Source organism: Sarcophilus harrisii, chromosome 3 (genome assembly GCF_902635505.1).
Source record: "Sarcophilus harrisii chromosome 3, mSarHar1.11, whole genome shotgun sequence".
NCBI lineage: Eukaryota > Metazoa > Chordata > Mammalia > Dasyuromorphia > Dasyuridae > Sarcophilus > Sarcophilus harrisii.
Genome location: NC_045428.1, coordinates 312,045,473 through 312,059,719, shown reverse-complemented (window position 1 = coordinate 312,059,719; position 14,247 = coordinate 312,045,473). Strand labels below are relative to the sequence as shown.

General features: G+C 33.4%; 1 protein-coding gene across 1 annotated transcript in view; it reads left to right on the top strand.

Annotated features, from left to right (window-relative positions):
* COPB2 (COPI coat complex subunit beta 2) overlaps positions 1 to 13,319 on the top strand; it is a 40,343-nt gene extending 27,024 nt beyond the window's left edge. The window contains exons 14-22 of the mRNA XM_012544623.3: positions 342 to 472; positions 691 to 898; positions 2,556 to 2,666; positions 6,717 to 6,931; positions 7,825 to 7,917; positions 8,007 to 8,187; positions 8,404 to 8,469; positions 9,953 to 10,048; positions 11,201 to 13,319. Of these exons, the coding sequence (XP_012400077.1) occupies positions 342 to 472; positions 691 to 898; positions 2,556 to 2,666; positions 6,717 to 6,931; positions 7,825 to 7,917; positions 8,007 to 8,187; positions 8,404 to 8,469; positions 9,953 to 10,048; positions 11,201 to 11,293 (1,194 nt within the window). The 3' untranslated portion in view covers positions 11,294 to 13,319. The remainder of the gene's footprint in view (positions 1 to 341; positions 473 to 690; positions 899 to 2,555; positions 2,667 to 6,716; positions 6,932 to 7,824; positions 7,918 to 8,006; positions 8,188 to 8,403; positions 8,470 to 9,952; positions 10,049 to 11,200) is intronic.
* The last annotated feature ends 928 nt before the right edge of the window (positions 13,320 to 14,247 follow it).

Here is a 14,247-nt window from a genome sequence, read left to right as displayed (position 1 = left end):
GGCTAAGTGAAGTATTGAAGACTGTTGTTTGGAAAGACAGTAGGCTTTTTAATAACCTTTTCATAGAAGAACTAACCTTATTTCTTATTAATTGTTCATTTAAATCATAACCTTCTCCAGACAGTCTTAAAAATCATACTAGAACAAATTGTTATTGAAAATGAAGGAATAAGAAATAGAAAGTGGGAATACCATGGCATTTGAAATATTGATTTCCTGAAGTATTTAATTTTCATCTCATTATTATATATGCTTATGATAAACTTGACTTTGATTGTATTGAGGTGTCTTTTTTTTGTTAGTGTTTGGTGTGGTGATTTGATTTATTTTTTCTTCTTCAGGTTCTCGGTGAGATTCAAGAGATTGTTAAAACAGGGCTATGGGTAGGCGATTGCTTTATTTACACAAGTTCTGTAAACCGATTAAACTATTACGTTGGAGGAGAAATAGTCACCATTGCTCACTTGGACAGGTAACTGTTCTAGGGTTTCTATTTGCCTTTGTGTCTAAAGCAGTCTGAATCTGTTTTTAAAGCTTGGTTTTTAAATGTAATCTTTGCCATCTATTAATTCTTTCTTGATTTTTACACATTAAGAGGGCCATAGCTTTTTAAAGATTTTGTGATTTGACTACTGTCTTAACTGACTTTGATTAATTACATGAAATAATTGATAACCATTTTTGTTTTAGGACGATGTACCTGCTTGGTTATATTCCTAAGGACAACAGACTTTATCTGGGTGATAAGGAGTTGAACATTGTTAGTTACTCCTTGTTGGTGTCAGTGTTAGAATACCAGACGGCTGTAATGAGAAGAGACTTTAGCATGGCTGACAAAGTCCTTCCCACCATTCCAAAAGAACAGAGGACCAGAGTTGCCCACTTCCTGGAAAAACAGGCAAGGATATCTTATTTATTTATGACCTACAAGGATGCTGATATCAATATAGTAGAACATGAGCTACTTGTAGGCAAGGACAGTTTTGATTTTGGTTTTGTAATCTACTCCATCGTTTTGCATTTAAGTACTTTTAAAATGTTGAATTCATGGCTATGCAAATTTTTTTTTCATTTTTTTCTAAATATATTTGAATTATTCTAAAAATGGAAATTTTTTCTGTAGTCCTTGAACCAAAGCATTCGGTAACAGTAGCAGTGGTAATTTTTCTTTTTTGTCTTTGCCTTCTAATTAAAATGGCAGAATCTTTCATTCATCCCTTTATCTTACATTATAATCTTTTCTTTTCTGTTATTGTGATTTTTCTCTCCCTTATGTTTTCCTTTTTTAATGTGTCTAATTTATAAATATTGATTTCTGTTTTACCCTCTAGGATGTCTTACATAGTCAGTGCCATTAGAAGAAAGCAGTGACTCAGATAATTCATCAAAAAAATTCTATTCCAAAGCATCAATTTCATTTCTATTTAGCTTTTAAGTATGTTTTTGTACTTAAATTTGAATACAAGTGTGTTTTTCCTTTCAGTTCATAATGTATCCCAAACAATGAAACAATACTGAAAATTTCAAGTTCCCCTTTGTGACTACCCAGACAACTGCTTATCCTTAGGATACCATCAGACACCAACCTGAGCAAAGTTGGCCTTACTATAAGCTATCTTGGAGCCTTCTTAGTGAAACAGCACAATGCTAAACACTTAAGAAAAGAAATATTTGTTTTGTGGACTGTGGAAACTAGTAAATTTTTTTTCCAGTTTTTTTCTGTTAGCTGAAGCTAGTATAGAAGGAGGAGACTTTACTATTAACTCTACCCTTCAGACTACTTGCTATAAATTGAAATGTCAATGTCAACAGGAGATTGCAACAGAGTTGGTATTATTCCATGATTGTTGTAAGGAAATTAAAAATTTACTGCAGATAATTGAAAGGAAATTGCACATATTTTCTTTGTTTTTGTTTTTGTTTTTTCTTTCTCTGCCACTGATGCTTTGTGTTCTTGAGTTAATCACTTAATTTTTCTAGAACTCTATTTCATTGAGTACAAAACAAGGGGGTTTGACTGGCTGGCTAAAGTGTTTCCCAGTCCAGCCTAGAGTATAGACACCTAAGATGTTTAAATTCTCCATGTGTACCAATATACTCTCTACATCCTCCACCTGCATAATTCAAAAGGTTGGATGCAGGAATTAGGAAGAAGGAAGCTGCAGAGAAGAAGTGTTGTTTTTTTAAGTTTAAAGATTTTGCAAAATACTAGTCTAGATTTCCTTTCCAATACTGTGCCACCTTTGCCATTTTTTATGTTAATTTTATTTGCTTTTTAAAAAAATACCCATTTCTATATTTTGACTTATTATTAAAATTATTCTACTCTTCCATGATACCTTATTTTGATGATTGCTATTTTGTGTTATATTTGTGTAAAAAAAAAAAAAAAAAAAAAAGTGGCTATGCTCCTCAATACCTACTATCACAAAAAAATGATTTGATATTTATATTTCCTAGAATATCCAGTCTTTAGAAGGATTAAGGTTTATGGATTTTTAGGAAAAATTAATGATATATTTTACAAAAATTTTTTTGGTCTTTCATTGGTTCAGGGCTTCAAGCAGCAAGCTCTTGCAGTATCCACAGATCCTGAACATCGATTTGAATTGGCTCTTCAGCTTGGAGAGTTAAAAATTGCATACCAGTTGGCAGTGGAAGCAGAGGTGAATACAAATTGTTCTTGCTTTACATTCTGTTTTGTAAATTAGACTGACATAGTTTTTGATGGTAATTTCCATTTCAAAAATTGAACATTTTATAAAAATATACATAGGTTTATGCATATTTCTATAAAAGAAGGTGCATTGCTGTTTGTTAAGGCATTCTCATTTATAAACAAAAATTTACCCAAATATTTTAATAAAGCTGTGATCCTATTGATTTGGAAGTTGCTTCCAATGATAAAGATTGCTGCCTTGCCTATGTGATAACCCAAATTCTACCAAAAATCTAAATGGTCCATCTAATGTGCTAGAGGCCTTTCTTTCTCTTTTTTTTTTTTTCTGAATAATTTTAAAAATGTTTCAGTGGCTCTCTTTTTAGTATCACTGTTCTTAATCCCACCTCCATCTTAATGAAAATAGAGGCAGGGTTGAGGAGAACTTTGTAACAAATAAACATAGTTGAAAAACAAATATGTATAATGGGCATAACCAGGAATGTATGTCTTTTTCTGCTCTTTTACCTTTCTTTGAGGAGATGGATGACATGTGTATCATAGGTTCTCTGGAGACATGATTGATCACTATACTGATCAAAATTCTTAAGTCTTTCAGAGTTTTTTCTTTATTGTTATTGTCCTTGTATAACTTACTCTGCAAGTTCTGTTCATTCCATTTCGAATCAGGTCATACTTCCCAGGATTCTCTGAAAAAACTTTTTTTGGTCATTTCTCATAAGGAATAATAGTCTAGTACATTCATATACTGACACATTATATTTATATTCTATTCATATACGTATTCAATTTGTTTAGCCAATCCCTAGCTGATTGGTACATATTTACTTAGTAGTTCTAACTGCCCCTTTTAATCTCCCATCAGGTCAGGAAATTTGTTTTGTCTCCGTTAATTCCATTTCTCCCTATTCATTCTTGTTCCCCTGTTGTTTAATGCATTTCTACACTAAACTTTTTGTGTATAACTGTGTTTGTTCAACTCTTTTTTCATTAGTTCAGATATTAGAATGTTAGCATTGTATCATCTTAAGTTTCTATATACATTCACCTTTTTAGGTTTCTCTTGACTGTTGTGATTTCATTTCAGAGTTTTTCTTTTCTCCAGTAGACTCATAATCAGCTTTGCAGTGTAAATTATTTTGGCTTATTAGCCTGTATCTTTTGCCTTTTGGAATATTCTATTTCAAGATCTTTGGTTTTTAGAAGAGACTGTCAGGCCTTATTTGAGCCTGACCATGGTTCCTTGAAACTTAAACTCCTTTCAGACTATTTGCAGGATTTTTTCCTTTGATTTCAAAGATCTGGCTTTTGTCAGATGACATTCCTGGGATATTTTCTGGTGGTATTCATCTCTGAGGTGATTGATGGATTCCTTCTACTCTTTGACCTACTATATCTAAGCACTTTTCATTTATGGTTACTTGAAATATAGTGTTTATAATTTTGTTTTTAAAATATTGATTTTTGGTGAAGTCCGACAATTCTTAAATTATCTTTCCTTGATCTGTTGTCCAGATCAGTTTTTGATAATAGCTTACATTTTTATTTCAATTGCTTGATTTTGTTCTAATACTTCTTACCATAAAATTATTGATTTCTGTTTGGTCTATTCTAGTTCTTAGGGATTCCACTATTTGAGAAATAATAATAGCTAGCATTTATATAGAATTTTAAAGCCTTCAGAATGCTTTAGAGAAATTAATCCCATTTTATCATCACAACTATCCTGGGAGATAAGTGCTGTTACCATATTCATTTTATATATGAGGAAGCTTGAGACAGGCAGAGAGGTTAAGTGACATGCCCAGGATCATCAAGCTAGTGTCTAAAGTCATAGTTGAATCCACATTTTTCTGATTCCAGGTCTGGTGCTTTATTTATGCAATCTAGGTACTAGGTAAGGTTTACTACATTTTATTTTAAGTTGTATATTCTCTTCCACTGCTTTCCTCCAGAATTTTTATTTCATTTTTAAATTTTATTTCTTTACTTCTAGATATTCGTGTCTATATGTAAAAAATCATTTCCTTTCATTCTCTGCTTACAATTTATATAGAGCTAATCTTTTCTGGATTGGAATATCTTTGTAATTTATGATCATATTTTATTGTATTGATTATTTTTGGTTTACTCAGTTCCTCCAGTCTTAGTTCCCAAATTGGGTCATTCATTGTGAGAAGGACAAGCTCTGCCTCCTGCTGTGCCTTTTGGTGGAGAGGTCGGTCGGTCCCATTGGTTTTGTTTCTTGTCCTGACCTACATTTGTTGGAGTTAGGCTCTTCCATCTTTGAAATTCAGTGTGCTAAATCTTTAAGGCCCTCATTGGCATTACAGGACTACAGTGATGGTCTGCAGTGCCCTTGGGACCATAGTGTCCTGTCTAGGTATTGCTGGAAAGACATTAATAAGTGTAGTTCCAGGTCCCTTCTGGAATCTCAGCTGTGGGTTTCTGAACCCTTTAGCTCTTTGCTCCCATTGTCTCCAGATACAAATCCTTACAGGCTATATATAATATATATATATATATATATATATATATATATATATCTCCTGGTCTGTCACTAGTCATGTTGGAAGGCTATTAGTTTATTTGCCATAAGGCAGTAGGCTTTACTGACAGGGCCACTTATTGTCTGTGGTTAAAGGCTGATTTTTTTGTGCAGTCCTTGGATGGAATAAGGTTCTAAGGTTCTATAGTTTATCATTGGATTTTTTAAAGTGTTATTCAGGCAAATATAATTTTTTTCATTTTTCCCTGGAGTCATTCTGTTGGTTTGTGTTGCCTGCTTTCATTCAGATAGCCATTTTGGCTAGAAACCCCCTTTGCTTTCTTCTGGATTACCATTGTAACACTAGGCTGGTTATCTGTATGTCAGCTCTTGCCATGTGACCAGTCCGTCATTTCTGTCATGTAATTTCTTGACATCTTTTACTCCTCATCGGTTTTAATTCTTCAGAGACTGATGTATTCTCTGTCTCATTGCCATATAGGAACAGTGGTAGAATGTTTGAGTTTTGGGGGGGAGAAAGAGGAGGTTGTCTTTTTGGTTTTTAAATCAAGAAATTTTTTCTGTGTCTGGGTTAATGTTTTTTGGAAGGGAAGATGAAGTGGAAACAACACTTATCTTATGGTCAGGAGATCTGAGTTTTGAGTTCCAGCTATAATTTCTACTGAGCAAATAATTTAACCATTCTGAGCTTCAGTTTTCTCCTCTGCAAAATGGGAATTGTTCAGTTCTCCTCCCTTCTTAAAGTGAAAATAATTAGATTACTCACAACTCTGTAAGATAAGTGAACACTTCATCAATCTTCAGAGTTCTGTGTAAATATAAGTTATTTTTGTGTAAATGTAAGTTATTTTTGACCATTCGGCATTTCTGCTCCAAAGTTAGAAAAAGATATTACATTGAAATAATACTAGTTCCTGATATTTGGAAGGATAACTTAGTTACTTTTATGTAACTTTGTATCTGACTTGAGTGTTGTTGAATGTTTCTAAATTTGGTTAAATTATTTGGTTAATGGGTAAGTATATGTTTCAGATGTGATATAAAGTTTTAGATTTTCATTGATATCCTCCCATACAAAATTGGATTTGATTCCTGTGATACTTTGTGATTAAAATAATGATGGAAACCTCTTAATGCAGGTAAATATTTAAGACTGTAATAAACAGTTCAGTTAAAAAATAATATTAAATTGAGCATTTAAATTCTTTGCCTTCTAATTACTTAGAAAATTCTGTTGAATTCTTTTTTCTTTTTTGCTGAATAATTGCAAATAAAAATAGGCTGTTTTTTATTCATATAACAATAAATTTGTTTTACATATTTGAATGAATTTTATGTATATGAATCAAAAGATTTTTATTTATTATCAATTTAGCTTAAGTATTCTTCACATAAATGTAAATGGCTTAATAAACAATTCAGAAAATATACAAATTCATCTTCATTCCCATAACAGATTTAATGGGTTAAGTGTTTATGATGGCAAGTTAGATTTTTTTTTCTAAAGGCAATGTCTTTTCCTTGCAGTCAGAACAGAAGTGGAAACAACTTGCTGAACTTGCTATTAGTAAATGCCAATTTGGTTTAGCCCAGGAGTGTCTGCACCATGCACAAGATTATGGGGGTTTGTTGCTTTTGGCCACCGCTTCAGGAAATGCTAGCATGGTGAATAAACTAGCAGAGGGTGCTGAGAGAGATGGCAAAAACAATGTGGCATTTATGAGCTACTTTCTACAGGGAAAGTAAGTATTGTACACAAAAACAAAGTCACATTGATTAAAAACAGTTAAATGCAAATCTATTTTCTGTATGTTTTTTCCTGAGAAGGATGACGGGAGTGAAAATTAGGAATTCAAGGGGTAAAGACTGAAGTGGGAGGGACAGAGCCCTCTTTAGGAGGTGGGTATCTTTAGTCAGCCTGTATGATGTATATATATTTGAAGTGAATTAATGAGCTACAATGTATTCATAAAGACTTTGGAGCAGAGGTTCTTGACCTTAAGTTGTTTTTTTAAACATACCACTGCTACTGTTCTGGACAGTCTAGGCTCTTATGTTATTTTTATTAATTTTTGTTAATTTCATTTCAATATGATTGGTTTCCATTATAGTCCTATGTGTTTTATTTTATGCTTTTAAAAGGATGAGAAGCAGGCCATGTTTCACTAGACTGCCAGAGTATCCATGGAACATATAAAAAAAAAATTAAGAACCCTTGCTTTAAAGGAAGAATTTTTAAAATTTAGTACTCAGTAGCTCTAGTAGTTAAAGCCACTTGAAGCATTTGGTTATGCAGTAGTTAGACTACTAGGCCTGTAATCTGGAACATTTGAGTTCATATCCATCTTTGGATACATAATAATTGGGTGACCCTGGGCAGTTACTTTGGTTGAGTTGCCTAGACAAGTTTTGAGTTGTTTTGCTATTTAATTTGAAAATAACCTCATGATAGATTTTGTCCATATTATTTTAAGGGTCCAACATTGGTCTAACACCTCATTAAGTTACTGGTTCATTTGTTAGTGTGAGCAAATAATTAATTGAAATTCCAAATCTACTTTTTTATATTGTGTTAACTATTGGTATTGCCGTGTTTAATTCTTGCTACCATTAAATCAGATTTCCTTTTGTTTAGGCTTGAATCTTGTCTGGAACTCTTGATACGAACTGGACGTTTGCCTGAAGCTGCTTTCCTAGCTCGGACATATTTACCTAGCCAGGTTTCAAGGTACCTTTTAACTTGAGAAGGGAAGGAATGTTTCAAGGGATAATAGAGAAGAAAACTGTTAAGTTTGTTTTTGATTCCTCTTATTACAGGGTGGTCAAACTGTGGAGAGAGAATCTTTCAAAAGTCAATCAGAAAGCAGCTGAATCCCTTGCTGATCCTACAGAGTATGAAAATCTTTTCCCTGGATTGAAAGAAGCTTTTATTGTTGAAGAGTATGTGAAGGAGACCCATACAGCTCTGCGACCTGCCAAAGAATATCCACTTGTCACTGTGAGTGTTTAAAAAATAATTTTATGGTTTTATTTAGTAAGATTCCAAGTTTATACTCTGTAATTATGACAGGTTTTTATTAAACATTTCTTGGAAATGGGATTTTTTAAATGTGAATGCCAATGTGATATGATTCATATTTTTCTTTTTGGAATTGTAATTTAAAGTTCTTTGATTACTGAATATTTCATACTTATTCTTATATTCTGTTTATAGCCAAATGAAGAAAGAAATGTGATGGAAGAAGCTAAAGGCTTTCAACCAACAGGAATTATGACCCAGGTGAGTGGTGTATTTTGAAGTGAACAAAGCATTGTACGTTATTTTTAATATCATAAACTATGTATAAAAAATTAAAGAATATTATTTGTTTTTGATGATATATTCAGTATTCCATATATTATCTCTGGGTTTTGGTGGGGGAGGCAAGGAAGAAAGGAGATTTATTTTTTTATCTCTTCAGGGCCAGGTTTGGTCATTATAATTATAAAATATTCAATTTTGGCTTTTTGTTGGTTGTTTTCCCAAGTATATTATTGTAATATATTGTTTTCCAACTTCATTCTACATCAATTCCTATGTCTTTCCATGCTTTTATTTTTTTTTAAATATTCTTTTTTATGGTATTGTGATCTATTACATCCACCTACCAGTTTGTTTACTTTTTCTTCAGTTATATATATTTTGCTTCTAGTTCAAGATGAGTTATTAATGGGACATTTTCCCCACTTTTTATAAAATTTTGTGTTTGGTTTCACATTGCATAGGATATCACTTTTTTCTTTGTTTTTTAATCTTTGTTATAAGGGATTGCTCAGTCTTTGGGACGGAGAAAAGATATAGGAAATGAAGGTGATACAAAACCAAAAGATGTCAGTAAACTTAAAAAAAATTTTTAATTGCAGTTTCTAAATTTTATTCAACAAACATAAATCTTGGGGCTTAAAAGATCAAAAATAAAACAATTCTATCTTGAAAGAAGGAGAGGAGAGAAATACAGACAATTTTAGGAAGAAGAGAATTCCTCTAATTAAACAGATAAGAAAATGAGGCTTTTTATAGGAGGAAGCATATGAAAAAGAAACAAAGATTTATTAAAGTGGAGGTAAGGTGAGTAGAGTGTATTTCATGACAGCCTTTGTGAATACATTGGAGATATAGCATGCCAGGTCTGAAGAATAATCTAATTTGGTTGGATCATAGTGCTAAAGGGAGTGATATAAAATGTCTTAAAAGTTAGATGGGAGTCAAACTTGTAGAGAACTTTAAATGCTAGGCTGAAAAGTTTTATTCTGAAATTTGGGAACAACTGAAGTTTTCTGAGCAGAGGAAGCCAGATTTTAACCTTAGAAAAATTATTTTGACAGAAGCAAGGGACACCAATTAGGAAGTGAATAGTTTAAGTGAGAGAGGAAGAGGATCTGAACTGGGTTGGTGGCCACGTGAGTAGAGGAAGGAGAATAAATTTGAGAAATGTTCTGGAGTTAGAAAAGAAGGAAAAAACAAGTTGGCAACAACTATACATAAAGAATGGGGAGTCAAGGTAAGGTTTCATACTTGTATGACTGGAAAGATACTGGTTTTCTCAAAAGAGAAAGAAATTTGGAAGAATTGGTATGGAGGAGAAAAATAATTCTTTCACTTTCTTATTCCAGATTCATTTTTCTTTTCTATACTAACTTCATAAAGTTAGTCTTTGCAAAGCTTAATGTGCTATATAAATAGTTAAAATTTTCTTAGCATATATATCTTATTTTGCTTTAAGGAATTTGATGAAGAGGAACCAACTTCTCCTGCTCCAGTTATAGTGAATGCATCTTCAGCAAGTTCAGAACCAGCTATAGCTATAAAAGAAGAGAAGGTATGCTATAATTACATCTACCCTAAATCTCCCAGCCCTGAGAGTGAGTCTATTCTGAACAAACCTGCAGCCCTTTCTAGGTACATGAAGCCTCACCTAGTTAAGTGGTCCTGTCATAAGAGCTTAGACTGCCCAGAACAGCAGCAGTGTATTCATTACAGAGCTATAGAAAAGGAAGAAGCTGCATGAAGTTCCTATTTGCCAGAACAGTCGATTGTTGAGATATGCAGCTAGCAGTTGACTTTAGCGTTTTACAGTTATTTCATCTGATCCTAACAATAATCCTGGAAGATAGGTGCTACTGATCTTTATTTTGCAGATGAAGAAACTGAGGCAATTAGGTGAAGTGACTTGCCTAGGATCACACATCTAGTAAGTGTTTAAGGCTGGACTTCCAGACTCCAGGCCTAGTCTTTTGTTCCATTCTACCACTTGCTGCTGAAGTATAGAGACTGCAAAGTGGCTGATTTTGTTTTGATTAAAAAAAAAAAAAAAGCAGTATAATCTAACTGATTGAGTGTTAGATTTATAATTACAAGATTGTAATTAGAACCCTTGTAATCTTAGATCAGTGTAAATAGAATAGGGCCACTGGGGCTTTATTTCAGGGTGGGATATTTTAGAAGGCTCACAGCAATATCTCCAGATTTCCTTCCTAATCCAGGCCTTCCATCTTCCTTCAGCAGTTTATAGTGGGAACTTCCCAATGCTTATCTTTGTCTTTTCTCTTCCCATCCTTACTACCTTAGCCTCTTCCTATTCCACCTTCCCTTGTCCCAGGGACAAAAATTCTTTGAATGAATCTCAACTTTTCTAGGCTTTAGTTACCTCAGAGTAAAATGAGTGTGATGGCTTAGATATAGCTAAGGACTCTTTTAGCTCTGTGGCCTAAAAGGAAGAACTTGATAACAATTAGAGCTATCCAAGGAGGAAAAGGGTTGCCTCAGGAGGTTGTGATGACTGCATGCCTCCAGACACTAACTGACCATTTGTCAGTGAGATTCTAGAGATTTCTATTAATCTGTTGTTGACTTAGATTGTCTGAAATCTTATGTAACCGAGTCTCTACAAATTAATAGTTTATTGACCAAAAACTTTGACTTGGTGGATGTGCATTTGAAAAAATTATTTAATTTTGTTTTTTTTCCTCAGAGTCTACTTGAATTGGATGATTTGGATAACTTGGATCTAGAGGATATTGACACCACAGATATCAATCTGGATGAAGATATTTTGGATGACTGAACATTTTCATTTCACTGACCAAACAAATCATAAATATGTATAATTTTCACTTTTAATCTGGACCACATTATTTTGAACGATAAAAAACCAGGTTAATTTTATACTTAAAATCTGCTTTGGATCCTTTGGAGCAGAAGTATATAATATTAAATCATTATGTGTTCTTGGTTAATTTTGTTAACTAGAAAATGAACCATGGCTCTAATTTTTCATATTGTTATTAGGCCATATAAAATCTCTTCAACTATTAGAGGTACTTCCAAAAAATTTTTTTATGTGTAACATGAACTGGTGGTTTAAATTAACACTGTGGTTACATAGCTTTTTATAAAAACCACATGAAAAGTGACAGAGCAGTTGAGTACGTTTGATCTGTTCTTCCATAGATTGACTAAATTTTTTCTATTTGATTTAATGTAAAATTTAAAATGAATTATGTAGGAGGTGATGCCTTCTGTTACTATGCCAGAAGTACACATTTACATTATCATTTAGGTATATCATATTTATTCTTAGTTTGTCTGCATAATTGAGTTCCATATGCATTTAAATTACACTCTCATCCTCTAACTCCCTTCCCCCCATTGAACTATATGAATATTTCCCCGTAGCCACTAAATCTACATTCATTTGACTTTTACCCTTTCCCTAAGAATCTGTATTGGATTTCAGTTTACTAACTCATAAAATGGATTGGTCAGGATAATCTCTAAAGTTGCTGTAAGTCTGAGTTCACAATATAAAAAAGTGTTTTGAGATTAGCATAGCTGCTTAGAAGATTGCTAACATGAATTCTAGTGACAGTTCTACCACGAAGTGGCTCTGGGAGAACAGGCAATTTATGCCAGTTTGTGTTTGTTCTGTAAAAGGAGGGAATTGTATAAGATTTCTAAAAACCCTTCTATTTATAAATTGCTTGATTCTAAATGAAATTTATTCTTTTCCTTTGTTATATTCTGCTCTTTAAAAGAACTTTAATTTTGTTGTAAAAGACATACATTTATATAGGACTTTAAGACTAACCCAAAGCTAGATAAATGTAGTATTATATCACCTTTGATTTGCCTTTTAACAAGGATTAATGCCTAAAGTTAAACTAATTAAAAACATTCAGACACCATGAAACAAATTAGGAGTTATGGGGCAGGAAAATCCTATACATATAGGTGGTCACTGACATGTAGCCTTTTATGCAAGTTCTGGTTCTGACGAATGAAATGAAAGAGTTAAAGAGGAAACCCTTATTGTTTCTCTGGGAACCAGGAAATCTTGTTGTCATCCTAGGGATTAAATAATTAACATGTCTTTAAGCTACTCCTAAGCAAGAATGGAGTAGTGTTGGAAAAATCAGAAATGAGAAGCATTCCCACTCCCCATTAATTCTATAGCTACATGGAATCTATCTTCCAAGAACCTTAAGTCCCTTTTACATCTGTATTTTCTAAGTCAAGAAGATTCCTTAAGAAGAAAGTTAAGAACTTTTAGTTTTGTGATTAGTTTTTGGAGATACATAAGGAAGAATAGTCCAGTGGTCCAAATTCACAAAGAGTGACTGAGCACATACTTTCTTCACTCCCTTCTTTACCCCGGAGCATATTCTATGAGAATTTCATTGGGATTCTTCAGTGATACTGGCTCAGTGAAGCTCAATGGGAAAGACTTTAGTACTTACAGACTTAAATATACATAAATGTGGGGAATGTTTGTATGGAGGGTGGGGACAGGACTGCAAATGGGTTTCCATAAAACCCCTTTCCCCCATCTACCCCAAGGTGTTGACTTAACAGGAGAAATACATGAGTATGATGGATTGAGAGTTAAAAGCTTTGAATTCTGGCTCTAATTCTACCACTAATTAGCTTGCTGCAAGCTGTTTTGCTTTAATTTGTGGCTTGATTTGTGGACTTGAAACAACATAAAGCTAATAATAAGTCCTTCCATGGGAAGGAAGCATCAGTTAGAACTATAGAGCTTTGGGAGGCTGGATGTTTCCAGGGATTAAAAAAAGTCTTAATTCAAAAAAAAATTTTTTTAATTTCTTTTTATTATACAATAGTAACTTTTGCCACCAGAAAAAAAACTGAAAAGTTGTTTTTATCCTGAAAATAAGAAAGACTTCAAAGGGTTCATTTTAAGATGAATATTATGGCAACCAGTCAACAGGTATTGTAAAAGTGAGATAATGCATTGTCAAATTGGAATCTGATACAGACCTAAGAGGGAACCTTCTGGAAGCAAACTATTGCGGGGCTGACCCTGGGATGACATGAAGAGAGTTATAGGACTTTAGTCAACCTGGGGGGGCTCTTTTATTTTATGTCCTGTGTGACCTGAAACAAGTACCTTCCCTAGTTTCAAATTATCAAATATCTTTTGTTACTTAATACAGTTTGTGATGTGGTCTTCCTTGTGCTCTCCTTTTGGAGGTAGTTTCTCCCACTTTAATATAGTTCTTGAGAACTACCTGCCTTCCCATAATTACACCTTTACATCCCTTCATGAAAACTTCATTCCAGCCAAATTGGTCTTATTGGGACATCCTCAGCACTTTGTTTTTCATCTCTGTCACGGACTTATTCTTCACCTTTTAGGATCCTAAGTTTTCTTTAAAGTTCAGCTTATGCACCACCACCTTTTACATGTAGCATTTCCTGATTTCCTTCAATTGCTAGTCCTAAACTCCCCAAATCACCCTGTATCTATCTTGTATATCCTGGTAATACATACACCAAACCCAAAGGTTACATAAACTTGACGGCAGGGACTTTTTGCCCTTGAATATCACATGGCTAGTAAACAACAGGTGTACCGTAACTTGACTAATGGAACAGAAAAAATGTTGGATTAGAATAGAACTCATATCTTCCAATTATAAAACAGTAATTTCAGTTTAAGAATTTAATAAAGCCTTAGACACTCGACCAGGATTTGAGGGTTTGAGGAGAGGAGTGATT